This window comes from Pan paniscus, chromosome 9, assembly GCF_029289425.2.
Source record: "Pan paniscus chromosome 9, NHGRI_mPanPan1-v2.0_pri, whole genome shotgun sequence".
Lineage (NCBI taxonomy): Eukaryota > Metazoa > Chordata > Mammalia > Primates > Hominidae > Pan > Pan paniscus.
The window spans coordinates 121,175,443-121,193,710 of record NC_073258.2 but is presented as its reverse complement, the minus strand read 5'-3'; the positions used below and the strand labels follow the sequence as shown (position 1 = coordinate 121,193,710).

At 39.5% G+C, this 18,268-nt stretch overlaps 1 protein-coding gene across 7 annotated transcripts in view; it reads right to left on the bottom strand.

Annotated features, from left to right (window-relative positions):
- Positions 1 to 236: 236 nt before the first annotated feature.
- The window catches only part of ARHGEF12 (Rho guanine nucleotide exchange factor 12), a 152,743-nt gene continuing 134,711 nt past the window's right edge, over positions 237 to 18,268 (bottom strand). For all 7 annotated transcript variants that reach the window (XM_003819979.7, XM_055094994.2, XM_003819978.7 and 4 more), the window contains 11 exons: positions 16,078 to 16,155; positions 14,570 to 14,645; positions 13,698 to 13,865; positions 12,457 to 12,544; positions 11,913 to 11,999; positions 11,694 to 11,773; positions 10,839 to 11,072; positions 8,807 to 9,277; positions 7,663 to 7,979; positions 4,737 to 4,806; positions 237 to 4,177 (listed from right to left, as the gene is read on the bottom strand). In XM_003819979.7, coding sequence (XP_003820027.1) covers positions 4,167 to 4,177; positions 4,737 to 4,806; positions 7,663 to 7,979; positions 8,807 to 9,277; positions 10,839 to 11,072; positions 11,694 to 11,773; positions 11,913 to 11,999; positions 12,457 to 12,544; positions 13,698 to 13,865; positions 14,570 to 14,645; positions 16,078 to 16,155 — 1,680 coding nt within the window. In that variant the 3' untranslated portion in view covers positions 237 to 4,166. The remainder of the gene's footprint in view (positions 4,178 to 4,736; positions 4,807 to 7,662; positions 7,980 to 8,806; positions 9,278 to 10,838; positions 11,073 to 11,693; positions 11,774 to 11,912; positions 12,000 to 12,456; positions 12,545 to 13,697; positions 13,866 to 14,569; positions 14,646 to 16,077; positions 16,156 to 18,268) is intronic.

Here is an 18,268-nt window from a genome sequence, read left to right as displayed (position 1 = left end):
ATCTCAATAAAGCTGTTAAAAAAACAACAAACCTGCCCCACATGCTAGGGCAAGCCCACCTGCCAGCACTGTCATGAAGGTTTAGCCTTGTTGCTAGGGATGCTCTAATAAGCAGGAAGATGTCTGACAGTCACTGACAGGAAAATTAATTACAGGCTCCTCGACTCCTCAACTTTTCTAATATAACTTGGACAAGACAAATCAACCAGAATACAAATAAAAAGTCACATGCTTGGTTCCTTTAAGCTTATTTAATATTTGAAATCTTATTTTCTATTTTCCCAGACCCCAGAAAACAGAAAGTTTTTAGATGACCAATATTTTGTTCCAGAAACATACAGCCTTATCAGCTAATTCATAAAAGAGCTATTTTACAAAGGTACATCTGGATAATTAGAACAATAAAGTCTTTTAGGCATTTCAAAATGTGATCAGTAAAAATACATGATTATTAATAAAGTTTTTTTAAAGATAGTTCCAGATATTTTTTAAAAGCAATTTCTGTTAAAGAGTACATGATTGTATGGTGAACAAGGAAAATAAAATGTTCTAGTAGGAAGAGGCTTATTAAAAATAACCAACAGTGTGCACATGACAGTTACCATTTTTGGAATATATCTGCTTAGCAGTTGGCACCTGGAAATGGTGGGGAAGGATTCCTTCTAGGAGGTACTTTTTTTTCCTACCAATTTATTATCAAAACCCTCAATACCAGTGGGGAAGGCATAAGGAATAAGGCAAAAGGAACTCTTTTCTTGAGGAAAGAAAAATTTTGTAGATGACTCTGAAAAGTGGTGGAAATATCAGGAAAAAAATGATTTATAAAACAAAAATTGTAATATAAGGGGGAAAAACTAGCCATGAGGAAGCTGACTGTGAGGCCCTGCTAATTTTGTATTTTGAGGTCCTATGCACGCAGTTCTCAGTGGTGCCCTCTGTGACATATAGGGAAGGAAATACTGACCAAAGCTCTAGTAATTCAAAACCATATATCGACTTCAGAGAAGAAAGCTTCCACTTTGAAATATGGAAGCCCCACGTATTACACCAAATTTACTAACATCAAAGAGGAAAACAAAGATGCCAGTAAAAGACAATTCACAGGAAGCATAATTACTTTCTTTAGCTTCTAAAAATAATTTTTAAATGGACTTCTCTATTATCCCTCCTAACTCAAAATCAAATAAACAACAACAACAAAAACTTTTTAAAAAGGGGATTCATCCTTCATTGGCAGTTGCTGTGGGAAAAAAGAAAGCCAAAAAGCTCATAAAATATACCTCCCATGAAATACAATACATAGTTACAATTTCGGTTCTAAAAGCCAATGTAATTCAAGCAGTCCAAGTTAGGTGATTTTAAAGTATGCAAAATATATAGCTTCGAAGGTGGTAATCATGATGTTAAATTACAGCACTTTGGGGGCTTGCTGATTTGCCTTGATTAACTGTTCTTTGAAAAGGAAGGAGACACTCTACATGTAATTTGCCACTTCATAGCAAAGGAACCATTAAGCCCACAGAAGAGAGCACAGTGTCACAGCAGGTCACTTCCATAGCTAAAATGCAGCCTGCTTGCTCTGGGAAGGTGGCTTTCTTTGTACACTACCCCTGTGCCCTTTAGCAGGGAAGTAGATTTCAACTTCTAGTCACGTCACTTAGAAAAAACTCCTCTGATGGTGACCAGTCTCACTCAAAGACAGACTGTATCTAATTCCATCATCCTGAAAGGAAGATGTCACAACCAAAGTCAAACGGATGTGACTATAATGGCCAAAATGAAATGCAACGTGTGGGAGGCCAAGTTGGGAGGGAGAAGAGAAGTTAGGTTGGTAAGATTGTGAGATATTTTCAGAATTAGACTTCATCTTGGGGCTTTGTTTGAAAATCTAGATATGAATTTATTTGGAAGTACTAGAGCTATGGTCAAAGTATTTTTCCAGTTAGTCCTGTTAGAGTTCCAAGGAGAAATTGAACTGCAAGGAAAGCAAATAATTACTAAGGACAAGATACTGGCTGAACTAGAGAAACTGAAATTTTGCTAACCTACAAGCTTCTTAATTGAGTGCTAGAGAATTCCATAATTACCCTGTAGTGTGTGACGTTAAGAGGAAAGTTTTTATATTTACTTTTCTCCTAATTGCCCTAGATGGTGTTAGTGTCAAGTGCCTACAGGTGTAACCCTTTTAATTGAGAATGACATTATTTCTAGCAGCACAATGTAACCATTTGGTTTTTACTTGTTCCTCCTAAGAGATACAGAAAGTTCCAAATCCCAAACTTCATTTATATATTAGCTTCTGCTTCTAAAATTTTTAATCCCATTCTGAGTTAGATTGTACTTGGCTTATGACTAAAAATATAATTTCAATTTATAGATGAGGTCTAAAGATCCAAGTTGATCCACCTAAAAACACAGATCAGTTTAGGACAGAAACAGAAATCTGGACATAGATAAATAAACTTGTTAAGTTGCAGTGGTGTTTATAAAAGTAGGTGGGCATCCCTTACCATTTGTGGTGAAAAAATCATCTTTGGACTGCAGGGAAGCATTAAAATTACATCCTAGCAACTCACAGAGTTCAGAGGGCACCAATGAAAGATGTGAGCAACGGATGAACTCCTTGTTTATTAACAGAATTTACAGACTTCATTTTAGTTGGCAAAAATACTTCAAAAAATATATACCTAATGCACAAGGAAAACCAAAGAAAGTCAATATAATTGAAGGAGTTCTCAAATTACAATTCTGAAACTTACCCTCTGTAGGGTGCTGCCAACGCTACTATTCATCCTAGAGCAGGCAGTTACCAACACCTTGCCTGCAGTGTCCAGTGTATGTGCTGGTCTGCAATTTTTAGGGTCAATCACGGCCCCGTGTGGAAAGAGCTGCGGCAGTGAAGTCAGAGGACGTGCTTCTGGAGCTGGTGTGAGCAGTTCTGCCTTCACCATATCTTTCTCCACTCCACCCTTGGCTATCCTTTTGACTCAGGGCCCTTTGGCACCATCAGTGCAAAAATTAGAGTCAAACCTCCAGGTACTAAAATTTTACTGGCCTTATAATCAGCAGTACCTGTGGCTAATGATAGCCATGATTCAACTCAGTAGTGATTCAGTTAGATAACCTTCCCAAACTCTTTACCCACTCCCATCCCACCCCTTCCTTAGCAACCCCCACCCCTGCCACTATCCGAAGCATTTCCATTTGTTTTTACTTCCTGCTCAATCTGCAGGGACAGTTTTACACAAGTGCCAATGTCTAATGTATAATTATAAAAATGAAATGATACCAAGAATAACAAATTTATAGTCAAGAAAATAAAATTTGCTTTCCTCTCCCACCCAAATCCCAACCCTCAATAGAAAAGACGACAATGGAAGAAAACACACCCATTTTCAAGTGCCTGCTATTTAGTATGTTGAGGATTCCTGTTAATTGTGGTTGATCCCAGCTACAGAGAAGAGGTGCTTGCCTCAGGGCGGGAGGAAGCCCATCCACTCTCTGACCACACCACCTGGGCACGTAAGAGCCACACGGCATAGCATACCTTTGAGGTGACCCTCAGAGAAGCAGCCTACTGGACAGCAGAGAGCTTGGAATACTGTATAGTGAAGCAAGGTGCTCCTCCCTTCCCCTTCTCACTTCCTCCTCTTCTTAACCTCTCTACCCAACTTCTGCATACTCCATCCTGACCTCTTTGCTTCAGGAGCAGTTGATTCTTGGGTGTACTAAAGACAAAGGGCTAAAACTCTCACTACTCAATTAAAACAAAACAAGGCAAATAAAAATTAAAATGTGCTTTCAAATACGGAATGAAGTCAAATAAATACATCTGATTTTCTCTTTTTCTTAAATCTAAGTACAATTTCATATCCTACACCCAAAGCTCTATACATTTGGTTTTTATTCTGAATCAAAATGAATTTCCGATAGTGAGGAGAGTAGAGTGAGGGAATGGATATTCCCTCACAAACAGATTAGTGCAGCTGCCACACTGTGAAGAACTAGTCCCACTCTGGGCACCTTGGGACATGACTAATCCCAGGTGGTTCACAGGCAGATCCTCTGTCACACTCTCTCTGCATCCACACTGGAGCCAGGATCTGGTGAGACATGGCCGATACTCCAAATCCAACAACCAGCAGTCACCTCCAGGACATGCGGCTCTAACTTTTATCTGAGAAGAATAAAGATACATGGAAATGATATTAAGAAAAAGAATATATTAACATTGCAAAGAATACCCATGACATCTGTGGGCGTGGTTCAATCTTTGTTTCTGAATCAGTATGTAAGCAGATGAGTATAAACTGCTGCACGGAACACAGATCCATCTGCAGTCAGGGGAGACACCAGCCACACTGTCAGCAGAGGCAAGTGCACCAACATCCGATAAGGCCAAATCCTCCACACTAGGGAGTCACAGCAGTACCAGTAAGCCTCACACCGAATCTGTGATTTACCAGGCTTCCCACTGCTCTGCCTTCTGCTTTGAAAAGGTGAAAAGAGAGAGAAGAGGGGATGGTATGGGAACTGACAACTGCAGTTCCTCTTAGAGAAGAGTAGAGTCAGCAGGCATGAGCTTCCGCTTGATATCTGATGTTTAGAAACAGGCAGTTCTTTAAAGACAGAAGAGAAATGGAATCTCAGAAGGTTTTCACTTCAAAGTATGATAAGTCATTTCATTCAGTGTAGGATGATTAGTCTAGAGTCTGGAACTCATAACTTTTACATACCTGAGTGCTTGTCTGTGAGGGCTGATCCAGCCAGCCTTTGGCAAAGAATGGTGTAACTTTCCTCCACCTTCTGTGAAATAAAACCCATAGGTTTTTTATTCAAACGTCATGAAACAAAACAAAACAAAAACTTCTGAAAACAGAAAAGAAGCCCTTTTTACATTACAGGTACAGGCCCCAAATTTCAAAAATATTAACTTCATCATTAAAAATTTCATTAGTGGGAACAAAAAAGTAAATTTCATTCCTTTTACCAATTTCTCCACTGAAGGAATAACTTAGTATTTTCCCATGTAAAAAGAAAGTAGAGGTGGTAACCATAAATGCAATTCTCCCACCCCCAGGAGTCACCCTGGACATGGTCCCGTCATCATGTGCATGAGCTATAGTCATGCAGCACATAAAGACATGGCGGCCTGCATACATGATGATGGTCCCTTAAGATTATTATGGGTGGGGCATGGTGGCTCACGCCTGTAATCCCAGCACTTTGGGAGGCCGAGGCAGGTGGATCACCTGAGGTCAGGAGTTCCAGACCAGCCTGGCCAACATGGTGAAATCCTGTCTCTACTAAAAATATAAAAATTAGCCAGGACTGGGCGCGGTGGCTCACGCCTGTAATCCCAACACTTTGGGAGGCTGAGGCAGGCGGATCACGAGGTCAGGAGATAGAGACCATCCAGGCTAACATGGTGAAACCCCATCTCTACTAAAAATAAAAAAAAATTAGCCGGGCATGGTGGTAGGCGCCTGTAGTCCCAGCTACTGGGGAGGCTGAGGCAGGAGAATGGCGTGAACCTGGGAGGTGGAGCTTGCAGTGAGCAGAGATCATGCCACTGCACTCCAGCCTGGGCGACAGAGCAAGACTCCGTCTCAAAAAATATAAATACATAAATAAATTAAAAGATAGAAAAAAATTAGCTGGGCGTGGTGGCGGGCACCTGTAATCCCAGCTACTCAGGAAGCTGAGGCAGGAGAATCGCTTGAACCCGGGAGGCGGAGGTTGCGGTGAGCCGAGATTGCACCACTGCACTCCAGCCCGGGTGACAGACCGAGACTCCATTAAAAAAAAAAAAAATTTATCTGGGCATGGTGGTGGTGCCTGTAGTCCCAGCTCCTTGGGAGGCCAAGGCAGGAGAATCGCTTGAACCTGGGAGGCAGAGGTTGCAGTGAGCCGAAATAGCGCCACTGCACTCCAGCCTGGGTGACAGAGCAAGACTGTCTCAAAAAAAAAAAAAGATTATTATGGAGCACATGTAGAAACCTGGTGTGTGGCACTTAATAATGGCATTGCTGATCAGGTAGGGGAAATGACTAATATTCAGTAATAGTGTTGAGAGATTTGGCTTTCCATATGAAAAAATCTACGTAAATAAAGATATATTCTATCTAGGTTTGTGTAAGTACACTCTGTGAAGTTCACACAAAGACAAAAATGCCTAATGATGAATTTCTCAGAATATATCCCCATTGCTAAGCAACACATGATTGTATGTAAGAACTGACCTGTCCTCAATGGGCTTGTCGATATCTCATCAGCTACAGAATGATACTACATAAAATAAGTAACATGAAGAGGGAAAAATCAATTATATGAAGGTGAAAGAGAAACTAAGGGAGACCAGTCTTTAACTCAAAGGCTAAGGATACTTAAATCTACCCCTCAAGTCTCTGGTGTAAATGATGTCATGAGGAAAATGTTTGGGCTCTGGAAGCTGTGTTTTCTGATGGCAAACTTTTTTTTTTTTTTTTTTTTGAGACGGAGTCTCGCTCTGTCACCCAGGCTGGAGTGCAGTGGCGTGATCTCAGCTCCCTGCAAGCTCCGCCTCCCAGGTTCATGCCATTCTCCTGCCTCAGCCTCCTGAGTAGCTGGGACTACAGGCGCCCACCACCACACCTGGCTGATTTTTTGTGCTTTTAGTAGAGACGGGGTTTCACCATGTTAGCAAGGATGGTCTCGATCTCCTGACCTCGTGATCCGCCTGCCTTGGCCTCCCAAAGTGCTGGGATTACAGGCGTGAGCCACCGCGCCCGGCCTCTGATGGAAAACTTTAAGATAGGTCTTTCTCTTAGAAATCGCCACACAAGTCAGTTTTGCAATAGTGACATCTTCAATTACCAATCTACAAAAATCCCATTCGTGACCATGTTTTTAGATTACAGGAGCCACTGAAGCCAATTTCTATCTGTCATAGGATTTGGGAAGCTGCCAATGTCACCTAATGAGTCACAGATAATAGGCTACAGAAAGTCATAGCATTTCTCAGCCTAGATTCATAACTACATAAACCCTACCTATCTCATCTTCTTGTTCATGTCTGACAGAGGCCAGCCAACTACCCGAAGCATTTTAGGTTCTTAAACTTAGACACCCATACAAACACACAGTTCATAGAGCTACAACTTTTTCTGCTCTTGTGATAGTCAAAAGATAAACAATGCCGACTGGGCGCAGTGGCTCACGCCTGTAATCCCAGTACTTTGGGAGGCCGAGGCAGGCGGATCACGAGGTCAGGAGATCGAGACCATCCTGGCTAACATGGTGAAACCCCGTCTCTATTAAAAATACAAAAAATTGGCTGGGCGTGGGGGCGGGTGCCTGTAGTCCCAGCTGCTTGGGAGGCTGAGTCAGGAGAATGGTGTGAACCTGGAAGGCAGAGCTTGCAGTGAGCTGAGATCACGCCACTGCACTCCAGCCTGGTTGACAGAGCGAGACTCCGTCTCAAAAAAAAAAAAAAAAAAGAAAGAAACAAAAAGATAAACAATGCCAATCTCAACTTTTTACCCAGGCCTATTCATGGATAATAGTCAAAGAAATCTAGAACCTGAACAAGTTTATTGACATCAGCATTTTGATCACCCTATTCTTCCCCTCTGCTAAATGTTTCTTACAACCAAGTCCTATGGATGTGGAAGTATGAGGTACCTTTAAGTGTTCAAGGTCAGCCTCTATCTTATGAATGTACTCCATGATCTGGCTCTGTGAATCTGCACAAGAGGAGGGACTCTGGATCTCAAAACAGGAATACTCCATAGCTCCCCAGCGCTGCTGGACCAGAAATTCGGGGGTGAATGGTGAAATTGCCCCATCGGAGTGAGTATTCTGAGGAGAATGTTGCTGCTGGTGGGTGGATTCCACAGCAGGGATGCCTGTCATGGGCTGCAGGGTAAGTGAGGAAGCAACCTCCTCATCTGTGGAACTCTCCTGCACTGGGTCATAGCCATCAAGGATCAAATAGTTTCCTATGGATAGAGACAGAATAGTTTGATAAGACCAGTGCTGCCATTAGAAAACAGAAATAGCATAGTGTGCTGACAACTTCAACTTGAAAAGTTATTAAGAGAGGGAAAAGCCATTAATTCCTGAGTTTAGTTTCAGGTACATCAGAATTTCCTCACTTCAGATGAAAGCTAAACTCTGCAAAATTTCATGGTAATTTCCAAAAAATTTCATTTCAAAAGTTTAAAGCTGGAAACTACAGTGCCTAAATGATCTTGCCACCACTTCCCCTGCCAAACGCCTCTCTTGCCCCATCTCCTGCCATTGTCTCCCTCATCCAGTGTTCGATCACCACAAAAAGCTTGCTCTTTGACACAAAGCCTCTGCCCCACTCTGCTCTCTGCTGGAATAGTATGCTCCCAGGTACCCACCCGGCTTTATTCCCTCATTTCATTGAGGTCTCTGCTCAAATGCTACCTCATCGGAGGTCCTAATCCCTGATCACCCTGTTTGCCTTCATTACTCTCCATCCCCTCAGTCTGACTTATGTTTCTTCCTAATACTTCCTGAAGTCTATTTATTTGTTTACTTATTTACCATCCTTCTTTCCCCTAGCTTCATGAGAAGATGGGATTTTTCTGTGTTTTATTCACTGCTATATCTCCCAGCACCTATGATGAGGTCTGGTACAGAGTAGATTCAGTATTTATCAAATGAAGGAATAAATATTGCACATGTGTGAACACACACACACACACACCTGGATACCAATACAACATCCATTTCAAAATACAGGACAGTTAACAATGATCAAAATCAAAATCAAAGTTTAAGTGTGAAAGATACTTGCCTGAGATGCGTAAATTAACATCCTTCTCTTCCTTGTTAACTGCTCCATCACCTTCTGATGGATTCTCATCACTATGTGCTTCACGGGCATCAAAAAAGTGCTCTCCACTGTCATCAAGACCCCCTTCTGGCTCCATGGTAGGCATCTCTGGGGTCATAATCATGTGGTCCATTACTAAAATGTTACTTGCCTGGCTATCCTGGGGTGCCAGTCCCACTGAATCCCGTGGAGCAAAAGATTCAGTTGAAGTCCGTGGACTGTAACACGTTGCAATGTCACCAGTTCCAGTTCTAAAGGGCATATGTCCTTCACCAGAATGATAGGCCTTAATATTTTCAGAGTTCTGGATGACACTGTCTGTCTGCGGCCCCTGAGAGGCTGCTCTGTATCTTGGGAAATGTTGCCAGTCTTCCTGAACGCTCTTCTCAGTCAAACCTAGCTGTTGCACCAGCAACTGCTTCAACAAACCCACTAAACGATTTAGGAAGGAGGGGGAAAAAAAACATATTCACAACTATAACCTCAGGCTGCAAGAATTAAATTAGCTGACTTACCAATGATCTTTAAAAAGTATCTTTTAATGACATATTAAAATGTTAATTATTAATTTCATACAATCATCTTATTTCATACAATCATTTTCCATTTTGAAGATGAAATAAAGCACCATCTTTTAGAGAAGATTTAACGTTAAACTAAACTTGAAAAGATCTAAGCATTCTGAATAGGGAGATACTCCTATTTAGAACTCCTGAATAACCAATATCATGCCTCTATTTTTTCTTCTATATAACTAGAATAATACCCTAAAGGTACTTCTTAAGAATGTTGAAAGGCTGTGTTAAGCTAGACAGAAAAAGCTAAAAAAAAGTTCTGCTTTTTCCAGATCCAGACACTATATGCATATTATTTCCTCTAATTTTATGAGATACATACATTTACCGAAAATAAGAACCAATTTAATTTTGAATGGGCCAAGTGTATGCCATGAGGTCACCCAGACAATGATAGAGTTATTGGGACAATGTTATTCCAACCATCAGAAATTATTAAGACTGTTAATTCAGGAGAAGGTATAAAAAATATTGTAGGTTTTAAATAACCAATTCTCTGCTCTCATCACCAGCTTAATGTCTGTCATGTTTCTTTAGGCAACAGGTTCCACTTAGGTCTCTCATCCTCTGTCCTTCTGCTCTACAATCACTTCCTGAGAGATGCCAGGAAGTCTCATGGCTCTGATGCTCACATCTCTATCTCTTCCTAACCTCTCTCTAAAGTTTCACTCCTAAAACTCTAACTTCCTGCTAGTTACTCACTTTTTAGTGTTTTGTCATTCATTATCTTAATCTTGACATGCTTTAAAACTGAGCCTATAATTCTACCAAATCAAAAGAAAGAAAAAAGAAAGTACAATGGAAGGAGGTGGGGGAAGCAGTGGTAGTCCTTTTCTGACTCTTATTTCTGACTAGATTAATGAAATTATCTCTAAATATTCCCTTTCCTTTGACCTCACATTCAAAGAAGTCAATTATTTTAAGCATTTGATGACTTCTCAGTTTCTTCTTATTCCTTCTGATAACATTCTAGTCCAAACTCTTTTAGTCTCAGGCCAGACTATTATAATAGCTTATTTAGTAAGTACACCATTCCATACCTCTTTCCATTCAAATCCTTCCACCGCTCTCAGCCAGATTAATCTTTTTTCATACCTTTAGTCATACGCTGGTTTAAAAATTTCAAATGGTTCTCCCCAGCCAAAGAAATTGTTCTCAGCCTTTTTCCCACCTCAATACAACTGAGAGATATGCTATCCTCCCATTGTAACAGTGATTCTGAACCAGGCAGGGGGGTGGGGAGCTAACAGAGTGGCATGTGTGTGTGTGTCTGTGGCATGGGCCACTGTAGAGAATACTATAATCTCCACAATAGAACTAGAAGAATAAGTGGAGTTTGATAAATCCACATACTTTAGGGATGGCACATGAGTGCCATACTTAGTAAGTATCTGTAATAAGTTATGAATAAAACTTACAATTTCTTAGTGCATCCAATGCCCACCGTTCTTCTGAGACAGGCAGGTGTGAATCTGGGATTGCGATTTGATAATCTTCTCCAACTTCCTTTAGTGTCCCATCTGTATGTTGTTCCTTTGCAAACTGTCTCTCAGCCACAAACAGATCACGTACCTCTGATTTCCCAGAGGTACTCAGTGAATGAGACTGAGGTTTTGACGATATTAAGGTAGATTCTAATCCCAAATCTCTGTCTGTCCAATGGAATAGAAAAGGTAGACTATATCTAAACAAAGCTTTTAACTTTTAACATGAAGCATTCAGGGAAGAATCAGAAAAAAAAAAAAAAAAACCCATAAACTACAGAGATCATCTGTTAAGCAAAATACACATCACTCAGAACAGTGTTATACTGACACACAGAAGGCTTAAAGGCAAAGTTTGTTAAACTGAATCTCTGATGCTGGAACCTGCATAAACCAAACAGTATTAAAGTTTCTTTGCATTTTATTTAATTGTATTTCTTTTTTTTTTTTTTTGGTGTTTCGGTCTTGTTGCCCAGGCTGGAGTGCAATGGCACGATCTCGGCTCACCGTAACCTCCGCCTCCTGGGTTCAAGCAATTCTCCCTGCCTCAGCCTCCCAAGTAGCTGGGATTACAGGCACCCACCACCATGCCCGGCTAATTTTTGTATTTTTTAGTAGAGACAGGGTTTTGTCATGTTGGTCAGGTTGGCCTCTAACTCCTGGCCTCAGGTGATATGCCTATCCCGACCTCCCAAAGCACTGGGATTATAGGCATGAGCCACCGCATCCGGCCAGCATTTTAACAGATAATAGAGCACATTCTCCATTGAACTCTTCAGAAGAGTGTACCTGGACTCTGCAAACCAGTGACTGAAATGCCATGCTGCTCCTCTTTTAATTTTGAAGGATCTTCTTCATCATTATCTCCTCTGTAGAGAAAAAAAAAAAAACAATCTTTTACCTTCCTGAGGTATCTAAACATCATCGCAACAAAACATAATAATTATCCTAGTCTTTTCCAACCCAAAACATAAAATAAGTCCTACTACAATGCAAAGGAACACTCACTCGCCAGGTGTTGACTGTGGTAATGGAATTGGCTTTGCGGATTGCTCCTTCACTGATGCAGCCATCCGACAGATTAGGTCCTGCCAGCTTCAGAAAGTTGGAAAGAAATCCAAAATACAAAAAAGAAACAACAAAAGAAATATCCTTTAAATATACTCAGAAAGCAAAACTAAACAAAAACCAAATCAACCAACAACAACAACAACAACAAAACCCACTCTGCCAGAGAATATCTTTATTTTGGCAACACACTATTAAGGCGAGAGTCCAAAACTATACCTTAAGAAAAATCTATGGACACATTAAAAAAACTTCACTTGACATTTTGCACAATTTTTTCTTTAGGAAATAAACTTTCAGAATAGAATCAAAATAAAAGGCATCAATCTAAAAAAGAACAAGTTCATAGTAGAACGTCTCTAAAAGAGTACAGAGGAAGTGCTTGGTTTCCATACATTATAAAAACAAAGTTAAGTTTATGGAATATTATGCTTGGGATAATGAAAATATTAGCTATAGCAAGGTAGCCATATCTGATACATACACAGTCTTTTCAGAAACTGTCTGTGCCACCAGTTCATAAATCTGAGCGCCATTGTCTGACATGGAAATGACGAATAAAGCTTTGTTATCTGGAAAAAACAATACAAGATTACTCTAATACTATGACCTGGGGAGGCCATGAGGGATGTTTTTAGGGTCTTGAAATAGTCTGCCCCTTAAACTAGATAAAGGTTACATATATTTACTTTAAAATTCATCAAGATGTACACTTAAAATTTGTGCAACTTACCATATTAACATATTTATTGTACTATATTTATTGTACTTCAATAAAACAAAGATTATACGAATTAGCACTAATTCCACAATAATTTACTAGAAACTTTGCTAAAAGCATGTCAAAAATCCAAATTACTGGCCGGGCACGGTGGCTCACACCTGTAATCCCAGTACTTTAGGAGGCCGAGGCAGGTGGACCGCTTTGAGCTCAGGAGTTCGAGACCAGCCTGGGCAGCATGGCGAAACCCTGCCTCTACATAAAACAAAAAAATTAGCCAGGTCATGGTGGTGCATGCCTGTAGTCCCAGCTACTCAGGAGGCTGAGGTTGAAGAATTGCTTGAGCCTGGGATGCGGAGGTTGCAGTGTGCCAAGGTTGTACCACTGCACTCCAGCCTGGGTGAAAGGGTGGGACCCTCGTCTCAAAAGAAAAAAAATAAATAAATCCAAATTACCAGATTAAATGCTATTACTGTTTTGCATTTATTTTGAACTGCACTTTTGCTAAGTTGTTAGTTAATAATATTCAGTGAGTAGTGGAGAAAAGAGGTCACAAATTTATTTTGCCACCATGAAACTAACAAGTTTTAAAAGGGACCCCGTTGTTAATAGAGTTAAAATATAACTTGCCAGTCAAATTTGATTTTTAATCAACACTACATCCATCTCTTCGGTTTTTGATTTTTTTCTCACCAAATCAAAAAACATACCACCCTAAATGAAAGGCTTTTCATTGGGATCTATCAATGATTTGAACATAAAGAACCAAAGTAATAGCATAAAAATTTTCAAATGCAGAAAACTGTTCACAGAATCGAGACACCCTAATGACTTTGGGGTATAAACTCTTAGGTCTCTTTCTAAGCAGTAAATTTCATGTAATTTGCTTAAGAATATAAAAATAGCAAGACTCTATGCCACTTGTGTTATTTAAACAGCACCGAGTATCTTATGCAACTTCACAATCAATCTGGAAATTAGTATCCTTCAGTGGACATACTTGCCTGTTGCCACTTGTCGAACCAACACTGTACTCAACTTAATGACAGGGCTAAACGTGTGTTTGCTATCAGCTGTAGATGCCAGAATCTTACTATGACACCTTAAAACCAGTCTATCATCCTGCTTTTGTAACAATACAAGAATGTCTTCCAGCAGCAATGTGTATAAATCTAGAAATAAAAGTGCAGAAAAAAATGGTAAGTACAGAAATGGAGACGCGTTTGATTAACTTTATAATGATTCAACAGAGGAATTCTATTTCTGTTAAAGCTACAAAATTTTAAAAATTGACTTGTATATTATCTTTTAAAATTTCATTTTCAGTAATTCATTTTTATTGTATTTCACTGAAGTGTCAATCTGTGACCAATAGGAAATAAAAAACAACAAGCTGGGTGTGGTGCTGTGCGTCTATAGTCCCGGCTACTAGGGAGGCTAAGGCAGGAGGATCCCTTAAGCCCAGGAGTTCGAGGCAACAGTGCACCATGACTGCATCTGTGACTAGCCACTGTGCTCCAGCCTGGGCAACATAGAAAGACCTTGTTTCTGAAAAAACAAAAACGGTTCCTCATCACAGACAGTTTAAGATGTACTGGTCTAAAGAAAGCTTACAAAGCATACAAAGACTCACTAGACTATAAGAATGATGGAAATAGGACTAAATCAGTTCTCCACTACATTCCTAAATGAATATTTAACACATCTTACATATAATGAAATAACACAAGCAGATCTACAAATGTACAAATAACACGAGGTAGCACTGCAAACTGCTGAGAGAATGGTTCTCTCCTCTTCCCTTTGTCATAGGAAACTTTCCTATTCCTTCCCTTTTGCCACTCTCCCCAAAACTAAAAGACAATATCAGACCTACCAATAGTTTTATCTCTATTCACCTTCCAAACCAGTGGCCCTTCATGAATCATCTTCCTTTTTGTTAAATCCAAATTCTGGCAAAATAAAGAAAATCATGCACAAATAATTTCCAAGCACTCAGTAACATGATTATCTATATAATACAGTCTCTTTTAAAGAAATTCTTAATATAAAATACACCATTTACATTCAACTATCATTATTGCTATTTGTCAGTTCTTGAAAATGGCACAAAAGCCATATTAAAGTAATCTGCATACAATTTTCTAAAAAGGAAAATGTATCTTGCAGAAGAACATTCAGGAGTACTATCTTCAAACCTTACTCTAAACAGATGATAACAGATTATGAAGATCAAGTTACAAACATTCAGCCACTAGATTCTCAACGTATTCTTTAATTTTCCTATGAATAACTGGATGAGCATGGTACATATGCTTGTCTATAAGAAAGTGGCTTCTGAGTTCCAAGGCTCTAATTTCAAAGAAAGTTCTAACAAATAGTACTCATGAAAAGTCCAGGTACTACTCAGACTTGGTCTAAATATTAACAACTTATTAGTAAGAGAATCATCTTTCAGTATTAGCAGCTCTAGAAAACTCTCATTCTTTGGAAGCTAAGGGGAATAAGCACATTTACGTGCTTGTTGACGAAGTATTAATATATGACATAAAAGTCTATTTTAACAGCCACCAAATAAATCTGCCAAAACCACCACCTAGTGAAATGGTACAAAAACACTTAAAATCCGAAAAAGTTAACACATAAGCCCACATACTAGAAGTGGCAATTAGTAAACATTTTACTATCGTTCCTATAATGGTTCCAACTTTTATGCTTCTGAAGAGCCTCATGAGAAAATAGTATGTTATCTTGTGTTATTAAATGATCTGGAAAGTTACCAAACAGTCCTACCCTTATTTAAACTACAGAACACAGGCTGGGCATAGTGGCTCATGCCTGTAATCCCCGCACTGTGGGAGGCTGAGAAAGGAGCACTTGAGCCCAGGAAATCTGGACCAACCTGACAACACAGCGAGACCTTCTCTTTACAAAACACAGAATTAGCTGGGTATGGTGGCATATACCTATAGTCCTAGCTGCTAGGGAGGCTGAGGTGGGTGGACTGCCTGAGTCCAGGAGGCCAAGGCTGCAGTGAGCCAAGACTGCACCACTGCATTCCAGCCTGGGCAACAGAGCGAGACCCTGTCTGAAACAAACTACAGAACACAATAAAATTAAATTTTATAATAATTAGTGTCCCTTAGTCTCCTGCCAATTGCTGTCATGTAATATTACAGTTTCATGCAAGATATTCCTCTAATGAAAGACTAATTTCATACAGATCAAGCATTTAAAAGGCAGCAAAAAAAATCATAAATACAGATAATCTACGATACAAGAACTCCTTCAGGTGACGTATATTCCCATTGAGATGTTAATTACCTGCCAGGTCTTTAGCAAATTTTATTTTATTTTTTAAATTATGATTAGACCATCTCTCACCCTGAGCTCTTCAACATTTGGGTACTCTGACAACTTCAGGCTGGAGGTATCAAGGCGACGCTGATAATCTTCTAGGCGCTGAAAATTAGGCAGGGTGGAACCAAGGTTAGTGCTTTGGTCATTAATGACCTCTCTATTTCTGAATCCAACTTGGCATTTAAAATCTCCATTTTGGCCAGGCGTGGTGGCTCACACCTGTAATCTCAGCACTTTGGGAGGCTGAGGCAGGTGGATCAAGAGGTTAGGAGATCAAGACCATCCTGGCTAACACAGTGAAACCCCGTCTCTACTAAAAATACAAAAAATTAGCCGGGCATGGTGGCGGGCACCTGTGGTCCCAGCTACTTGGGAGGCTGAGGCAGGGGAATGGTGCAAACCTGGGAGGCGGAGCTTGCAGTGAGCCGAGATCACGCCACTGCATTACAGCCTGGGCGACACAGCAAGACTCCATCTCAAAAAAAAAAAAAATCTCCATTTTACTCAGCTCTTTGCAATGCTAGACAGGACTGAAAACTCACTCTCTTCCCGTGGCTTTGGTGATAATATACTCTCCTAGTTTTCCTCCTACCTCTTTGACTTTTCTTTCTCAATCTTCTTTTCAAAGTCATTGGTCTCTTATTAGCTTACATTTATTTTCTGAATATGTAAATCATGCACACAGTACAAAATTCAGATGGCTATATAAGGCAAAAAATAAAAAGTCTCCCTCTAACCTTGTCCTATTGCCCCACCCCCCTCAATTTTCCCTAAAGAAGCAATCACTAATATCCATTTCTTGGGTAGCTTTTGAGAAAAATTCTATGCAAACAGATATGTATTTATTTATATATGTATATATAAGTATGCTTGTCTTTGTGCATGTTGTGTGTATATGTCCTTTTTTAAAACAAGATATGGTAGCATAATATATTCATATATGCATTCCTTTGGTATTCCTATATGTATTCCTCATTGAAATGGTAGAATACATTCATATACGTATTCCCACACGTGTGTGTGTGTGTGTGTGTGTGTGTGTGTGTGTGTGTGTGTGTGTGTGTGGTGTATGACTTATATCTTGGGGACTGTTCCACATTAGCACATAGAGAGAGTTATTTCATTTTTTTAAAAATGACTACAGGATGTAAAACTCTCTAAATAAACTATAATTTATTTCATTACGCCTTACTGATGGGCATTTAAGTTACTTCAACTCTTCTGTAACAAACAATACTGTAATAAAGTGGACTTAAATATATGTCTTTGTACATCCGTGTAGGATATCTGTAGGATAAATTTCCAGAACTGTTGGATCAAAGGGTATGTACATTCCCCCTCAAAATCATTTCCAAATACATGGAAAAGTCTGAGTGAGCATAGTGAACACCTATATATTACCGTCTATCTTCTACAATTAACATTTGCTCTATTTGTTTTATCATATATCTATTTATTCATCCCTCTATCCATCAGTCCATCTTATTTTTTGGATGCATTTCAAAATAAATTACAGACATAAGTACACTTTACCTCTAAACATTTAAACAGCCATACAGTTCTTTTTAAAAAAGTAAAATTTGCAAACAATAGAGCACACATTTCAAGTGTGTGTTCCATGAATTTTGACAAGTGCTTACACATTTGTGTAACCGAAACTTCTATCACGATAGAAAATTTTACCATCACCCCAGAAAGTTTCCTCATACTTCTTCCCAGTTAATTTCTACCTCCTCATCCCCAATGGCAACCAGTTTTCTGGTTTCTTCCTACCATAGAATAGTTTGGTCTCTCTTAGAAGTTCATATAAATGGAATCATAGGTATGTACTCTTTTGCATCTGTTTTTTTTCCACTCAGCATGTTTGTGAGATTCATCCATGTTGTGTGCCTTAGTGGTACATTCCTTTCTTATCACTCAGGGCATTCTATTTTATAACTATACCACAGTTGGTTTATCCATTCTGTTGATAAATTCTTGGGCTGTTTCTAGCTTTTCGCTATTATGAATAAAGTTGCTATAAGCATTCTGGTCTAAGTCTGTTTGTGGGTATATCTTTATCTTCAGATAAAGATATATTTTATTATTCAGAAAATCTAGGTCCATTTGCTTATGATTGGTGTTCCTACTAAAGTTAGTTAGTTAATTTGTTATGTGCCATTCCCGGCAGGCACAATGGATAAACCAGCCTGAGTATGCCAGCTCATCTATACCA